The 17,986-nt window shown below is 35.8% G+C and overlaps 1 protein-coding gene across 4 annotated transcripts in view; it reads left to right on the forward strand.

Annotated features, from left to right (window-relative positions):
- Positions 1 to 17,986, forward strand: part of sgcd (sarcoglycan, delta (dystrophin-associated glycoprotein)) — a 367,182-nt gene that overhangs the window by 263,146 nt on the left and 86,050 nt on the right. For all 4 annotated transcript variants that reach the window (XM_049466602.1, XM_049466603.1, XM_049466604.1 and 1 more), the window contains exons 4-5: positions 4,981 to 5,068; positions 15,327 to 15,446. In XM_049466602.1, coding sequence (XP_049322559.1) covers positions 4,981 to 5,068; positions 15,327 to 15,446 — 208 coding nt within the window. The remainder of the gene's footprint in view (positions 1 to 4,980; positions 5,069 to 15,326; positions 15,447 to 17,986) is intronic.

Here is a 17,986-nt window from a genome sequence, read left to right on the forward strand (position 1 = left end):
GTGGGTGATATGGTACCTACTGTCCATGACACCTCAGAAGATTAGGAAGATATAAGAACTTTAAAAAATGAATTCACTAGCATGAAAATGAATGAACCTGCTTGTTCGTGTTTTGCCATTGAGCACAAACTAACACTAACGTGGTAAACACTCAACATGGTTAAAAAAAAGGGTCCATGGCTAAATAAAATGCCTGTTTTTTTTACAGTGAGCTTGAATGCTGTATAGATCCTGTGATCATTCTGGAAAAAAATGAAACCAGAATTTCACTTCAAGTTCTGCTGCAAACTGTTCAAATACATTTCAGGTATAAGTCATAATGGAAAAAAAAGACAAAACAGAACTAAACAACTAAAATAAACATTACAAATTAGATTTGAGCCACTTTTACCTGCAATGAGAACATATAAAATGGACTGTAAGCAGCTGGGGAAATGGGATTAAAAGATAACGAGAAAAGTTTGCTTGAGTTTTGCTACATTGTCTTAGCTTACATATGCATTGATGTCCTTGGTGAATTAAATATTCCTGGCATGGATTTCTCCCAGCGCAAGGCATGTTATAGTCATAAGAACATGATTTATGCAATAGATCCCTAGCTGCTGTTATTCATAATTTAGCACGTGTAGTGATCTGGCTCTCACCACGTGTAAACAGCTCCCCAGGACACCTCTAAATATGACCCATATTTATGAATTCATATTGCATTAGTATGTAAAGTGGGGTTTCTTTGGGGTTTTGTTTTGTTTCATCGCTCAGTTTACTTGGATCGCACGGAATGCATCCAGTATGAATCAGAAGTTTGTAAAATTGTGTTGTTTTTACACAGAGGAAATATTTGTTTGAATATATTGTTTGTAATGTAATGTAATGCTGGTATATATCTTTTTTTTATAGATAAAAAAATACCTTGCATAAAGTTGATCTTGGAAAAATGAAAAAAAAAAAAAAAAAATATATATATATATATATATATATATTTGTATAAATGTGGTGTTATTTATAGTTTAATAAAGTAACTTTTTATCAATTTTATTTAACCCCTTTAGACCTGATTTATATTCCAGTGATGTAAAATATAAGAAGAAAGCTATTTTATGTCTGTAATGCATTTTTAAAATATATATTTATATATATATATATTTTTTTTTTCTAAAATGTGTGATGTGCAAAAGTGTTTCTTTATATTTGTTTATATATTTATATTTATAATTATATTATATTAACATAAAAATATATATTTGTATTTTTATGTTAATTGCAGCATAATCATTTGTTTAACATCGCTAGTTTTTATTTTATATAACTTTCATATTACTTGTTTTATTTCACAAATCATGCCTACGCAGCACAAATAACTCCTAACATGATTTTTTTAAGCTGCTGTTTGATTGGCTGGTAAATGTCAATTTTGTTTTTAGAGATTTAGGCCTTAATCTGTATTAAATACAAGAATACAGCAGAAAGAAGAAATCAGATGTTGTCCATTGCAATGGACGCAGGGTCTGAAAAGATTAAATCTATATTTTTAATCCAAGACGGAAGAAAAAACGTATGCAGTATGAATTAGAAATAAGTCAAATATGTAATATTGCAAAGAATCTGTGGGGAAAAAAAATACATAATTGTCAAATTATGGTTTGTAAGTAAAATGCTCCTGATTTATTTATTTTTTTTTTAATAGTCTTTTATTTTAGGTTCTGTTTTTTTTTTTTTTTTCATGGATATTGACCTTTCTATCTTCTGCAGTTGACACTTCTCACACTGCCCACATTTGCACATTTACTTAACCTTTAAACTGCAGGCTAATTTATTCATATATTCACCTTAAGACTTATTAGTGTTTACTTGCAATACAAGTAGACTTTTGAGAGGGAGGAAAGTTATCCAGCATAAATCAGGAGTGAAATCACTCGAGGAATATCTCATTTTTTGTGAAATCATTCTGATTTAATTTCAGTTTATGAAAGATGTTTTAGCAAAACCAAAACCATATTACAGTAGCAGATAAAATTCATCAGTTTTTTTTATAGTAATTTAGCTAAATATTATGTGCAGTCATTTTTGTCATTTGTAGTACATATTTATGCAAGAAAATACATCAAAATGTATCAAAATGACTAAATATAATATATAACAACATAGTTTTGTTTAATTGGAGAATGTGGTGAATTTAGCAAAATAAGTTATACATGTATAATACATGAAGCAGGTAAAGAAAATCTCGAAAAGCAACACATTATGTTGCAATCTGAAGAAATTAAGAAACAGATTAGAAAACATAGTCATTGATCGTTGATCATTTATCAGTCTGGAAAATGTTACAAATCGTTTGTAAGGCTTTGGGACTTCAGTGGAGCACAGTAAGATTGAGTAAATATTCTTTGGATTGATGTGACAAAAGTGAAACCTTTTGGAAGGTGTGTGTCCCGTTAAATCTGGCGTAAAACTAACACATAATTTCAGTAAAAGAATACTGTGTTTCTGTGTCTTTTTCTAGTTGATAAAAGAGTGAATGTGCTGTGTGTGTAAGTGTGTAAATGCTGCAGTAAAGAGTGCAGTAACACCACCTGTTCTAATGCTGTTTTACTACAGACAGAGGCTTTCGAAATGTAAAATTTTTAAAATTTCCATTGCTACTTACCAGTTACTTACCACTTAACATTTTAAACCAAAGTTCACAGTTTACTTCTAACTTTTGTAGCATTTAAATTCACTTTTTGGTACAATTTTATGTTATTCTTCAAACCTCAACATACTGTATAAATATTTTAGTGTGAATATTTATTAACTCAAAAGATAATCTTTTTATTTTACTTACTTTTTTCTAATTTAGCTGCTAATCAGCTGTTTATCCCCCATCACTAGTGATGTTTCAACACAAGGAAGGTGAGGACTAGCACATGCCTCCTCTGATACATGTAACGTCAGCAACCACCTCTTTTTTCGAACTGCTGCTGATGTAGCATTACTGAGTTTGGAGGAAAGCGCAGCGACTCGGTTCTGATACATCAGCTCACAGACGCCTTTTGCTAACCCACATCACCCTTTAAAGTGATGAGGTGAAAGAGCGTCATCTACCCACCTAGAGAGAGAGAGCAAGCCCAATTGTGCTCTCTCAGGGCTCCGGCTCCAGCTGATGGCAAGCTGCATGACCAGGATTCGAAAAACAAGTACCATATCGCCCATATTGCACATTTAAAATCACACACGTTTGATAAGTCCAAGAATATCATAACACAGAGTCAGCTTCACTGCTAATTACTTCTGATTTGATTTATTTTAAAAAAAGTTATTTAATATGAGATGTAGCAAAACTTTGCGCATCTAAAAACACGTATCATTTCTTTGCTGGCATCCATCTCCCGCTGCTTCTAGTGGGAGTCCGCATCTGCGAATCAGAAATGTCTTTAATTCACCTAATTAGCTCTCTCTATTTCAAATCTAACCCGGATCTCATTAGACATGTTTCTGTGGTTGTGACCTAATTTTCCGGCACACCAGATGTTCTCACAATGATCCGCTGCACCCAGTAAAGAAGAGTTTTACACTCGAGTAGAACCAGAGCAACACGTCTCCATGTATAATTTACATTACGGAGGAGATACTGTACCTCATGTTTTTAACACATAAAGACCGTCTGTAATGAATCAGTCAGTCCAGGCATGAGATATTGTTCTTGATACCAGGAAAAATCAGGAAAAATCAGCGAACTGCAGAGAATACGTGAATGTCATGCGTATGCAGCTCATGCTCTCAGTTTGGCAACTTTGATGACCTTCTTTTGTTCGAGTAAATTTTTTAACAAACTCAGAAATAAAGAATTTACTGGAATCCACTGCTGGTTGTACCATGACAGAAAATGAATAATGTAAAAAAAAAAAAGTTGTTAAAGAACATTGATATTTATACATTATCAGCTGTCCTTATTTCTTTCACAATCAAAAGTTTGGAATCACTTATTAATTAAGTATCTGAAAACATGAATGACAAACAGTTTGTGGGGTTTGAGATTTGCTTAGAAAAGGAACATCACCTACTGGAACATCATGGAATTCTTAGTGTTCATATCACAGTTTGGTGTTCAAATCATGGTTCTGTGTATATACTATGTGTATGCAATTATTTTAATTATACTGGAAGCATTTTACACATTTTACACATTTGGCTGGTAGTGTAGATGCAAAAAGATATTTAAAATGAAATGAAATTAATATTTTTTTTTTACATTTTTGTTTTTGTACAAACAATGATAAATGATACACTATATATGAAGTAGAGTTTAAAGTAATATAGTATATATATATATATATATATATATATATATATATATATATATATATATATATATATATATATATATATATATGCATAATATGTTTTTTGTGTATATAAAATTATACAGCTCTGACAAAAAAGAAACCTGTTCAGTTTCTGAATCAGTTTCTCTGATTTTGCTATTTATAGATATATGTTGAAGTAAAATGAACATGATTGTTTTATTCTATAAACTACAGACAACATTTCTCCCAAATTCCAAATGAAAATATTGTCATTTAGAGCATTTATTTGCAGTAAATGAGAAACGTCTGAAATAACAAAAAAGAATGCAGAGCTTAAATAAAGCAAAAGAAACAAGTTTATATTCGTTTTAAGTTTTAAGAGGTCAAAAATCAATATTTGGTGGAATAACCTTGTTTTTTTTATCTCAGTTTTTATGCATCTTGGCATCATGTTCTCCTCCACCAGTCTTACACACTGCTTTTGGATAACTTCTCTGCTTTTCCACTCCTGATGCAAACATTCAGGCAGTTCAGTTTGGTTTGATGGCTTGTGAACATCCATCTTCCTCTTGATTATATTCCAGAGGTTTTCAAGGAAAAACATCACCATTAAGTGGTCTTTTAATTTTATATATTATATATAAAAGTTGAACCATATTATTTGTTAATCATCAGTATTATCTTCTTGTTTCCTCAGGGTAGTCCACTTTTCCTGCAGTCATCTAAAAATGTCTCAGTCAACATCCTCAATGGGAAGAACCAGCTGGTCTCACAGCTAATTGCAGGTGAGTAGATATGTAGATATCATATGGTCTTTCCTTTCCTGAGTAGCATTATTAGTACAGACACATGCAAAGCGTCTAATATTTATTTAACATAAGGTAGGAAATAATTATATTTTGAATATTTTGTGAGTAGTAGCATGCATTATGATTTTACCCTTTTTTTTAAGTTGCAGACTTTTTAGGAAATTCCTGACAAAAAACCTTAGTTTGTCAAACTGGTAATGGCTCAGTTTCTGTGTGTGAATGGCTGAAAGACAAAAACTTCACAAGCCCCCAGCAAATATCTAGCAGGTTTAATATCTGGACTTGTCTTTGAATAAATCCTGTAGTGCAGAGGTCACTAATAGACGGATCGCGGTCCGGGTCCGGACCCAAACGTTGTCCAATATGGACCCAAACCTACTGAGAAGTATTTAAATGTATACGTGCTTTATTGCAGCGCAGTAAACTTACAGACCAATCACGTGTGGGGTAAGATCACCAAACGCTCTCTTCAGCCAATCAGATCTGTGCAGACGCGGTAAGGAAAAAATAAATAAATAAACACACTGCTCCTCACGCGGGATCGAACCCGTTTTGTCAGGGTCGCGGTCCCGCTGCTCCGGCTAGTGAATTGGGACGCGGACGTAAAAAACGCCTTCATAAGGAGATAGGGAGCCCGAGAACAAGCGGAAAATGAAGTCAGACAGACAGACGAGTAATGTAGACAAAATCTGTCCAGAGAGGCATTTATATATATATATATATATATATATATATATATATATATATATATTTTTTTTTTTTTTTCATTATAGTCCAAACAACCTGACAGTACATAGCACTCAATCATAACACAAGTTAAAAATCGGTCCGGACCATACTGAATTCTAATGAAATATCCCTGCTGTAGTGTGAAAATTATTTTTTCTGATACTGAGACTAAATTACACACTCTGTAACTCTGTACTCTTTTAACTTATGAAGTGACTTCTAAAGCCAGTTGATTTGCACTGGATTTTATCTAGGGATTTTAGTGTAAAAGGGGGCTGAATACTTTTGCACATCACACATTTCAGATTTTTATTTGATTAAAAAAAAAAAAAAAAAAACAAATATCATTTTCATTCCACTTGACAATTATGTGCTACTTTGTGTTGGTCTATTGCTAAAAAAAAAACTCGATAAAATACATTTAAGTTTGTAGTGTGTGAGTGTGTGGAAAAGTTCAATAAGTATGATTTTTTTCTTAAAATTTAGTTTAAAACATTGCAAAATAAAACCCAATGTATTGTGCTACAAATCATATCACCAGATTATTGTCAATACTGAGCCCTAATCCAAAGTAAACTAAATTTAATTGTAAAGTTAAGGCACTGTATTTTGTCTAGATTACTACTTTACTAGAGTACTTACTTTATACTTTATACTAATATTAAATTATCAATTTTTTTTTTTACAGCTTTACACATGAATATTGCTCATATATATGGTTCCAAAAAAATATTATACTATCTGTACATTATATACCATGCTTCTGTTCATCTTCTCAAACTAGTCCCTGGAGAACCCCAGATGGCCCCCATTTCTTTGTGTTGGATCAGAACTATAGACCATCTGGAGGTCCTCGAGGACGAGTTTGAGAACCACGGCTTGAGAGACTCTTTAGAACCCTTTAGAACCCTTTAGTTTTAAGATTTTGAAACCGCTACAGCCGCCACATGCTCTTTGAACCTGTGGGACGAGAAATCTAGTCGAATGAAATATATATTGACCTCAGGCAGGCAATTTAGGCCAGTCTGTTAAAAGAGGGAAAATGAAGTCATGCAGCAAATGTTAGATTTTATGGGACAGATGGCAGTATTACTGTTTAATAAAGAAGGACTTCTTGAATGGCCAGAGTTTTGCTCTCATATCTCACGGGATCACAGCTCATAACTACGGCCACAGACGTATTAATTACAGAGTATTAGTGCACTTTAATTGCAAGTGCATGGATGCATGTATTATGTGGTCTCGGGTAATGGTGCCAGCTCGGAGGTGTATATCAATGAAAAGTAATTTAGCCTGAAATGGGCCAGTTAAGTGACCACAATTTTAACGTCATGTTAAAAAAGAAGGTACCCAAATCACAAACGGAAGAAAAAAAGAAATCCAGCAGGATGGGGTTGGTCATTGAATGCTAATGCTGGGTTTTAGAAGTGAATAGCTGCGGGGCAATAGCGCTCGCCGATGTCAGGTCACCCAATTTAGCGAGTGAAAGGCTGGGAAATTAACTGACGAGATGAATCAGAAATAGGAAAGATATTGCCCTGCGCCATAGTTCTTTAGAGCTACATTTACCCTGCTGAATAAAACAGCAGAGACACCTCAAATTGATTAAGCTGGTTCACCTGGGTATGTTTCTTGGGGTATGTTTGAGGTTGAGGTTGGTGGTTTACCTGGTCTACAAGCTTGACCAACCTGAGCAATCTGAAACTGGAGAACCAGTATGGTCAAACCCCAGATACCTTGGCTTTTCAGGGTCTGTATGGGCAGCCCAACTTGGATCCAGAAAACTTTGTCCATGATTTTCATGTGGATCCTGCATATAGTTGCATCTCAAAAAGTTTGAATATCATTGAAAAGTTACTATATTTTAGTAACTCAGTTCAAAATATTATATAAGACCAATTGGTACTTTTGTCAGTGTGGGCAATGTGCCAAATCCTGCTGGAAAATGTGGAAAAATCCACATCTCCAGTTAAAGTTGTCAGCAGAGGGAATCTGCGAGTGTTGTAAGATTTTCTGGGCAGATGACATGACTCTCCAAACTATCACTGATCATCAGTTCATTTTACATTTCATTTGTAAAACAAGGGAGCAGAGTCTGGAGGTAGAGTGGAGAGACACACAGTCCAAACTGTTTGAGGTCTAGTCTGAAGTTTCCACCAATCAGTGATGGTTTGGAGAGACATGTCTGTCATCTGCTGGTGTTGATCCACTGTGTTTTAAGTCTAAAGTCTAAAGTCAGTGCACTGTTTTCCCAGAAAATCTTACAGCACTTCACTCTTCCCTCTGCTGACAACTTTTATGGAGATGCGGATTTTATTTTCCAGCAGGACTTGGCACACTGACTGCTTACACTGCCAAAAGCAAGAAATTGGTCCTATATAATATTCTAATTTTCAGAGTTTTTTGTTTTTTTCATTGGCTGTAAGCTATAGTCATCAACAACAAAAGAAAAACACGTTGAAAATAGATCAAGCTGTGTTTGATACGTCTATGTAATATATGAGTTTCACATTTTGAACTGAATTACTGACATAAAGTAGCTTGCTACTTGTACACTAGATATGAGGCCTAGGTGGGACCCATGTCAGTTTAAAGTGGGCTGTAATGATGGGTCCTATTTGGGAAACCCAGACCAGGTGGTCCCAGTAAAATCGCATGTAGGAACCCACTTAGAACACATGCTCACCTAGAACCCAATTAGCCCAGGAGTAAACTTATTAACAAGCTTGACCACACTGGTCCACTAATGTGTACCTTGAACTGGTCCACCAGTATAGGGTATGTCTTCTCCTGGCTGACCAGTGTTTCAACCATCTTGACCATCAAAAAACAACCTAGACCATCAGAAGCTGGCCTGGGCTTGTCACAATCCCCCCAAAAATGTTCTGTAGGCATGCATGCTTGCAAAAAGTGGCTTAATCGTGCAGACCAGCGCTTCTAACATGTTATGTTGCCTGTTGCATAAGTCCCACTTCATACATTTACACCTGGTGAGAAATATCATGCCGTTTAAATGTTGCAAGATCTTGTGCCACAAGATGTTGTCACACCCTTAGAATTTAATTTAAGTGAAATGCTAGTATATACAGTGTACTGTCCAAATAAACCGTTGCCAAAAACACGAGTAATGGTAGAATGTATATATGTTCACTGAGCTATTATCAGAGTATTCATGAGTTGCTCTTGTCTGGATGTATCTGTAGCTTTGGTAGTATTGTGTAAAACTCTGGCAACACTGCTTTTTAGTGCAGAAAAAAAAAATTGCCAGATATGTCTTGGCTTACATAAGTGACATTTTTCTTTTTCAGATTTTCTACACTACCATAAGAGAACTCGCATTAAATAGCATTGTCAGCATTGATCAGACATTACAGAGCACTCCTGAGAGAGTTGTGTAAAATGGCAGTTTGTAAATAGTTAATCATTTCATACATTATACATTTTATACATCTGTGAACACTTTTCTACTCCAGTTAAAGGACTTTCCATCATGGCGAACCATTAACTCAAGCAGAAACAAATAGAGCAGATGCTCACAGACGTAGAAAAACAGGAAAAATGACTTAATGTGAAGAGAGCATTTGAATTGAATGGTCAGTAAACAAGCCAATCACAGGTCAGTATGGAGTAGGTAATAGTGCATTAGTGCCTAAATGGGAACAACGAGAATTACAATTGGGAGAACAAACGAACCTTCTCTCTTTCTCTCTTGCTCTCACTTGTTCTCTCTCTTTCTAGTTCTCTCACTTTCTCTTGTTTTCTCTCTCGCTCTGTCTCACGTTCTCTTTCTATCTCCTTCTCACTATCTCTTTCTCACTTGTTCTTTTGCTCTCTCTCTCTCTTTTTCTTGCTCTCACTTGCTCTCTCTCTCCAGTTCTCTCACTTTCTCTTGTTTTCTCTCTCGCTCTGTCTCACGTTCTCTCTCTCTCTCCTTCTCACTATCTCTTTCTCACTTGTTCTCTTGCTCTCTCTTTCTGTCTCTCTGTTTTTTCTTGCTCTCACTTGTTCTCTCGTTCACTCACTCTCTTGCGTTCTCTCACTTTCTCTCGTTTTCTCTCTCACTCTGTCTTGTGCTCTCTCTTTCCCCTTCTTTCTATCTCTTTCTCAATTGTTCTCTTGTTCTCTCTCTCACTCTTTATCTCTCTCTCTCTCTGTCACTTTACTCGTTCTCTCTCTTTCTCTCTTTCTTGTTCTTACTTTTCTCTCTCTTGTTCTCATACTCTCTCTCTCTCTCTCGTTCTCTCACTTTCTCTCGTTTTCTCTCTCATGTTCTCTCTCTCTTCTTCTCTTAATCTCTTTCTCATTCTCACTCATTCTCTCTAATTCTCTTTCTTTCTCATTCTCACTCATTTTCTCTTATTCTCTTTCTTTCTCGTTCTCACTTGTTCTCACTCTCTTCCTTCTCACTTGTTCTCTCTATTTTTCTCGTTTTCACTTGTGTACTCTCACTTTCTCTTGTTTTCTCTCTCGCTCTGTCTCACATTCTTTCTCTCTCCTTCTCACTATCTCTTTCTCACTTGTTCTTTTGCTCTCTCTCTCTGTCTCTCTCTCTCTTTTTCTTGCTCTCACTTGTTCTCTCAGTCTCTCACTCTCTTGCATTCTCTCACTTTCTCTCGTTTTCTCTTTCACTGTCTTGTGCTCTCTCCCCTTCTTTATATCTCTTCCTCAATTGTTCTCTTGCTCTTGCTCTCGCTCTCGCTCTCTCTCTCTCTCTCTGTCGCTTTACTTGTTCTCTCTCTTTTTCTCTCTCTTTCTTGTTCTTACTTGTTTTCTCTCTTGTTCTCATATTCTCTCTCTCTTTCTCTCGTTGTCTCACTTTCTCTCGTTCTCTCTCTCATGTTCTCTCTCTCTCTGTCTCTCTCTCCTTCTCTCTATCTCTTTCTCATTCTCACTCCTTCTCTTATTCTCTTTCTTTCTCGTTCTCACTTGTTCTCACTCTCTTCCTTTTCACTTGTTCTCTCTGTTTCACTCTTGTACTCTCACTTCATCTTGTTGTCTCTCTCGCTCTGACTCTGAACAAACGATTCTAAGAGCAGGTCAATTCCAGCAAGATTGAAAAACAAGTAAAAACAGGCCTACTTTTGGTTGCATAGAATAGTCAATGGCATTTCAACAACATGAATTATTTTTATTTTGATGAAAAAAGGTGCTGTGGTGTCAAATATGGCCAACTGAGGGACTTGTTTGATCCTCTTTTAGTGCTGGGGCATACTGTAGGTGACAAATAATAGGTAAAAAATAAAAAAAGATAAAAAAAGGAACTTTTGTGGACTGTTTGGTTGAGTTTCAAGGTACAGGGGCTTTTCTGTTTATCTTTAGTTGTTTAGGGTGTATGCAGAGGTGAAAAGTAATTAATTACATTTACTCAAGTTACTGTAATTGAGTAGATTTTATAATTTTAAAGTAGTTTTTAAAATAGGTAATTTTACTTTTACTCAAGTACATTTTTACACAAGTAATTTACTTTGCTACATTGGAAAATTCCCCATTACTGAGGCACTCAGTAACGTCCTCATGCAATGCAAAATGTGCCCCGCCGGACAGAGCTGTCAGCTTTCAAAACTTTCACATCAAACCTGAGAAAGCATGTGGTGTAAGTACTTTTATCATTAAACAATCTGCCTGAAAATAAAAAAAAAGTAAATAGCAGTTAAAGCATAGCAATGGCAAGTTAAAAAATAATAATGAACTGTAAAACTATAAAATGACAATTTATAGTCACATATATGACCATAAACATTTCATAGTAAAGAAAAAAAAATATCATAGAAACCTATGCCACTTGTTTTATGGTTTGGTCTGAACAAATACTGCCGGAAAGGTCCAAATTATTATGTGGACTAATAGCTCATTAAAAACTATTTAATTTATTATTTGTTGTACTTTGTTTACATCAAATAATTAAGAGTAACTATGTAACTTTTACTCAAAGTACATTTTAAATTGAGTACTTTTTACTTTTACTCGAGTAGATTTTTAGATGGGTACTTTTACTTTTACTTGAGTAGAATTTTAGCAAAGTAAAGGTACTTTTACTTAATTACAATTTTTCAGTACTTTTTCCACCTCTGGGTGTATGTATATATGTCTGTGTATTTTTGCATTTTTTAGGTTATAATTTAGCTGTGGTGTTAGTGTGAATAGTGAAAAAGGGTCTCTACCTTTGGACCGCGATTGTAAAGGAGAAGACAATGGCTTGGTCAAGCCAGTATTACTTCTAGCAATGCAAATATATAGCCTAAAATGTGACATTTACTTTGATTATGGTACATTTTAGAAAGAAATTGTATGACACATTTTTTCAATGTGATCAAATTAGAACATAAAATCCTTTTAAAATAGCAGAATATAGAAAATAGCATTTTATTCCCCCTAACTAAGCTGTCCAGAACAGTTACCTAAGTAACAGCATTACTGGAAATCAGGCATGATAGGTGTTGGCACCCATCACTGCCACTTTAGCAACACTGCTAACAGCAATAAGTCACCAAATATTAATAGAAATGATCCTTCCTGAAATGCGGCGGGCAGTCTCACGCACATCGTGTTATTATACCTGCATTTTTATTATTTTTTACATAATAAGTATAACAATAAACATATTCTCTGAATGTTTTAGCCTCTAGTTTTCAGTTTTAGTAATTTCAAGCATAATGTTCTGGTCTGCACTAGTTATTAAACTGCACTAGTTATTCCTCTATGTGTTGTTTTACCTTAGAATGCCCAGCACTATCTAGGTTTTAGATCCAATGCTCACCTCAATATGCACTCTGGACACAGTGTTGTATTTCATGTTATACAACAATTAGTTCCGACCTTGTATCACTCCGCCGACGCGTTGCCGAGTAATATACACAGGACAGCTTAGAATCATCAACTGCATCAGCGGCAGCGTTAGCTTAGCACAGGCTAGCGCTTAACCACGGCACGCTCGCCCGCTTCGCTGGCTGTCTTTTGTGGAAAAAAATGGAAAGAAAATCGCTCGGCTAATGCCGTCTGACAGCCAGAGCGGTAACCAGCCAGGCTAGGCTAAGCTAAGCTAAGTTAATGCTGAGCTAAAGCAAGCTACGCTAACCTAACCACAGACCAGCCGGCTAGCTAAAACCAACACCACCCAGCAAAACAAGCAGAAATGCTCAAAAATGCGCAGCGTTCACCTGAAGACGACTCCACAGAGCAGGAGAGAAGAGTATTAGAGTTATTTCACAGTCCTAATGTTACCACCTTCGCTTATTCCCAATTTTGCTTTCAAGCTAAATTTCCTGGTGTTAGTCTGTATAAACCATACACCGTTTTGTAGTTAAGTTTCAGTTCTGTTACAGTTGTGGTGGAACTACTTTTTGGCGGAAGGCTCAGTCCATATTAAAGCATATTCAAACTGAATTTCTTAAAGTTCTTTGATTTATTTTCTTTATTCATTTTGTAAAAAAAAAAAGAAACTGTTGTATAAAAGCAATAGAACACTCGAGGTCGTGTGTTATCACGAATAACATCACGGCTGTGATGATCTACGGCACTCGGGATGTTATTCGTGATAACACACTCCCTCCTGTGTTCTATTGCTTAATAATAACTTCCCATGTGTCACTTTAATTTCTGAACACATGAATATCCAGATATATTTAACCCTCCTGCTATCCTCCAATTTATGAACACCCTTTCTTCACTGGGTCAGTACGATCCTAGCAATTTAAACCTCCAGAAAATTATTAGAATTACAGATCATTAAACATGTTAGCAAAGTTTACTTACCAGTTACTACAAACACTACATGTTTATGTGGAAAATGATCAGCTGTTCTGGCATTACTGTAAGTGTTTGATTAGTATTGTACAAGTATTATAACTAATGTTTTGTTAAATCAGGGCCTAAAGTAAAAGGACATTTAGAGAAATATAATAAAACTGAATGTCACAGTGATCTCAACATTATTACCACACAAATGTGTGTCAAATATTAATATTTCTTATGTTTTATGCCAACAAAACAGCCTTGATAAAACAGGCTTTAAAGTTTTAAACATTTGAAACATTTGATTTTGTTATTTATTGTCCTCATTAAATGAAGAAAAGACAATAATTACGAATCACAAAACTTATGTCAACCATTTTTTCAGAGACTTTAAACACTGAATGGGGTCAAATTGACCCCAAAGATAATAGGAGGGTTAAAAGCAGAGCCTTAAATGTGTGTTGCCTCCCGTTTAACACGAAAACGCAATTTTTTGGTCACTAAAAATTAAGTTTGAAAGTTTTGAAAGTTTAGCTGTTTTTTCTCTCTCTCATTCTCTCTCTTTCTCTCTCTCTCTCCCCTCTCGCTCTCACATAATCTCTTTTATTCTCTCGCACTCTCCTCTTTCACCTTCTCTCTTTCTTGCTCTCACTTGTTCTCTCTATCCAGTTCTCTCACTTTCTCTTGCATTCTCTCTCGCTCTGTCTCACTTGTTCTCTCTCTCTTTCTCCTTCTCACTATCCCTTTCTCACTTGTTCTCTCTCTTTCTCTTGCTCTCACTTGTTCTCTCATTCTCTCACTCCCTTGCATTCTCTCACTTTCTCTTGTTTTCTCTCTCACTCCGTCTTGTGTTCTCTCTCTCTCTCTCTCTCTCCCCTTTTTTCTATCTCTTTCTCAGTTGTTCTCTTGCTCTTTCCCTATCTCTCTCTCTTTTTCTTGTTTTTACTTGTTTTCTCTCTTGTTCCCATACTTTCTCTCCCTCTCGTTCTTTCACTTTCTCTTGTTTTCTCTCTCATGTTCTGTCTCTCTCTTCTCTTTATCTCTTTCTCCTTCTCACTCGTTCTCTCTTATTCTCTTTCTTTCTCATTTTCACTTGTTCTCACTCTCTTCCTTCTCACTTGTTCTCTTTTCTATTTTTCTCTTTTTTTCTCTTGTACTCTCACTTTCTCTTGTTTTTTCCCTCGCTCTGACTCCCGTTCCCTCACTTTCTCTTGTTTTTTCCCTCGCTCTGACTCCCGTTCTCTCACTTTCTTTTGTTTTTTCTCTCGCTCTGACTCCCGTTCTCTCACTTTCTCTTGTTTGCTCTCTCGCTCGGGCTCCCATTCCCTCACTTTCTCTTGTTTTCTCTTACACTCTGTCTCTTGTTCTTTCTCTCTCCTTCATTCTCTTTTTCTCACACTCACTGGTTCTCTCTCTTTCTCTTTCTAGTTTTTACTTTTTCTCTCTCTCGTTCTCTCACTTTGTTTTGTTTTCTCTCTCGCTCTGACTTCCGTTTCCTCACTTTCTCTTGTTTTCTCTTACATGATCTCTTGTTCTTTCTCTCTCCCTTGTTCTCATTCTGTATTTTTCTTGTTCTCTCGCTTTCTGTTTCGTTCTCCTGCTCTCTCTCTCTATTTATCTCTCTCTCTTACTCTAATAAACTCTTTTTCCTCAATCACGCATAAAGAAGTCTTCCATTATCGGCGTGAGTCAGTAGATGTGAAACGTGTCAAAGGGGGATTTAATATTTGGGAGATAAAGTCTGAAATGCAATTAAAAAGGCTTTTCTCCGCAGGTTCCCATGGAGTTCACGCGCGGGGCAAGATGCTCGAGGTGAAGTCAAGCTCGGGCAAGCTGTTGTTCTCCGCCGATGACCACGAGGTGGTGGTGGGGGCCGAGAGATTACGAGTCATGGGTGAGTGAATAGGATTAAATTAGCGGACTTATCAGAGAACATTTTTATTTGAGTTCATTATGACTTAATCACACAGACGGTGCTGCTCCTGCTTTTTAAAGCGCTTTTCTGTGCTGCTCTCTAAGAAAAGACGGGCTTCTGAATGGACGAGCACATCTTCTCTATTGTCGCTGCACACAGTGTCTGACCTGATACTGCTCTGGTAATTTAACACAGAACAGCGCTTCTCGGTCCTGGTCTTGGGGTAGCTCGGTCCTACATATTTCAGTGTTTTGTCTACTCTTTCCAGGACTGGCTTGTGGACGGAGTAGAATAAGGAATTGCCTGGAGCTCCTGGAAGCTCCTATAGATGACGCTTTACTTCCTTTCTGATGCTCGTTTTCATAGTATATCACAGTATATGATAATGTATGGTTATTAGTGGAAAAAGGCAAGGAGGGAGGAACACACTTAAACACACACAGTGGAACAAGAGGCAGAGAATGCTGCATTTACTGGAACGTTTAAGTCTTTTTTAAATCTGTGTAATTTTTCCAGTGTAAGGAATTGACCTATCTACAGGAATATCCACTGGAATTCATTCAACAACCAAGCAGATCAATTACCAATCTTCTTTTCTCTTTTTTTTTTACATTAATACATGTTTTGATTCTGTTTTTTTTTTTGTAATTTGCAGATTACATGGTTTCATTTTGCTTGTATCTTAGATCCAGATAATTTTGTAATTATTTCAGCTGATTTGCAGTTCATTTTCCAGTTTATCCTTGTCTACTTTGTAGATTACTTTTGGTTGGATGCTTAATTTGGTGACTCAAATTAGGGGAAAAGCTTCAAATTAAAACATTATGTATTGTAATTATAATGCATAATACACTGTGCTTGTAATAAGTTACACATCTGAGTTAAATGATCATATATCTGTTATAATTAACAATATAGTCCCATTATGGACATCTGTCACTTTTTACTTAGAGTGTACAACGACACAATATAATACATTATACATTACTATAAGATTGTAACATTGAACATAAGTGTAATTAATTAGTGATTAAAAGTTATTATCATAATATGCTTTCTTGAGGCAGCTTTGATTAAGTTCTTGGTATTGGCCTTTTATAAACATAACAACATTATAAACCCAGCTTATGATGTGTTATGCTCAAAATTCACAATGCATAATAAACATGCCTATATTGTATGTATAGCCATGTTTATAATACCAAGAATGTCCAGGCTTGTTTGTAATGATTAGTATTGAAGGGGGTTTCCTACATATGATAAAGGAACCAAACAAAGAATATTTAATAATTTTGTTTCACACTTAAAACATTAAGACATTAAGTTATTGTGTCATTGATTATGAACAAGTCCGTCAAAATGATTAATCATGTTGTCTTTCGGTTTACTCTATTGGAATTTACTTAGTGATAATGTTGTTTTGGTGTCCAATTGATGATTATTTAAAAATTCTGCACTTTTTGCTGTGAATCATGAATAAGTTTTAGCACTTCAAAATTACACATTACTGTTTATGAGTGACTGCAGGAAATTGGACAGAATTCATCGGATCTAATTGAAATCTAATAGAAATGTATACAATCTGAATTACAGACTCTAGAGAACTAGTCAAACTAATTTAAATGTAAGGATGTGTACAGTGAACTAATGGCTAATGGCTGTTCTGATAGGTAAGCCAGCTCAACAGAGTTAAGTATAAAAATACTGTAATTGGCAGGAGGGAAGCAATTGATACTTTTGGAAACAGCAGAACATTGTATAAAATAATTAGCTGTTTGTATAAAAAATGAGAAATGTCTTCTGTGATGTGCACAAGAGACTAAATGATGTACAAATTGAGAAATTCAATTCCGACTGAAACCTCACACAGGTGTTCAACCACTTACAACCTTCCACACCACCCAGACGTAGATCTAGCATTGTTTATCTGGCCCTCTTTATAAAATATTAAGCAGACCTTGCATCATCCCAGCTATCCTGATTCAATAGAACAAAGTCAAAGTGATGTAAGGTTCACTGTAAGGTCATGGCTAGTGCCACAGGTCTGTGCATCATTATATCTGATGGTGAATCATTTTAACATTTCTCATGTGATATGATTCAGGCAGCTTGACCCGAAGTGCACTTTCTGAAATGCTGCACGCTGAACCTAATTGAACCGTTCTACAAAATACACAGACTTTCCCAGAGCAATGGAACAGCAGTGAGACTGAACATTGGTCAATGTGCTCATGGCAAGGCCTGATAGTGGGCGTGCTGTAGATGGATGGGACATTTAATTGCATTAAAAGTCATAGAAGGCAGTCTGCCAGCCGAAATCGTTACCACCCACTGCACTGTACACTGTGGGTGGTAATGATTTTGGCTGGCAGATTGCTCAAATAGGGCCCATGATGTTGTAATGAATTTTTTTTCGACAAACTGTGGAGAAAAGTCAAGAGTATGAGACAAAAAAATCAGTCACTGAGATTACAGACGAAAAGATTTGGCAACGATGTTCAAATCTGCACAGTGATAAG

The sequence above is a fragment of the Astyanax mexicanus genome, chromosome 17, assembly GCF_023375975.1.
Source record: "Astyanax mexicanus isolate ESR-SI-001 chromosome 17, AstMex3_surface, whole genome shotgun sequence".
In the NCBI taxonomy this organism is placed as follows: Eukaryota; Metazoa; Chordata; class Actinopteri; order Characiformes; family Acestrorhamphidae; genus Astyanax; species Astyanax mexicanus.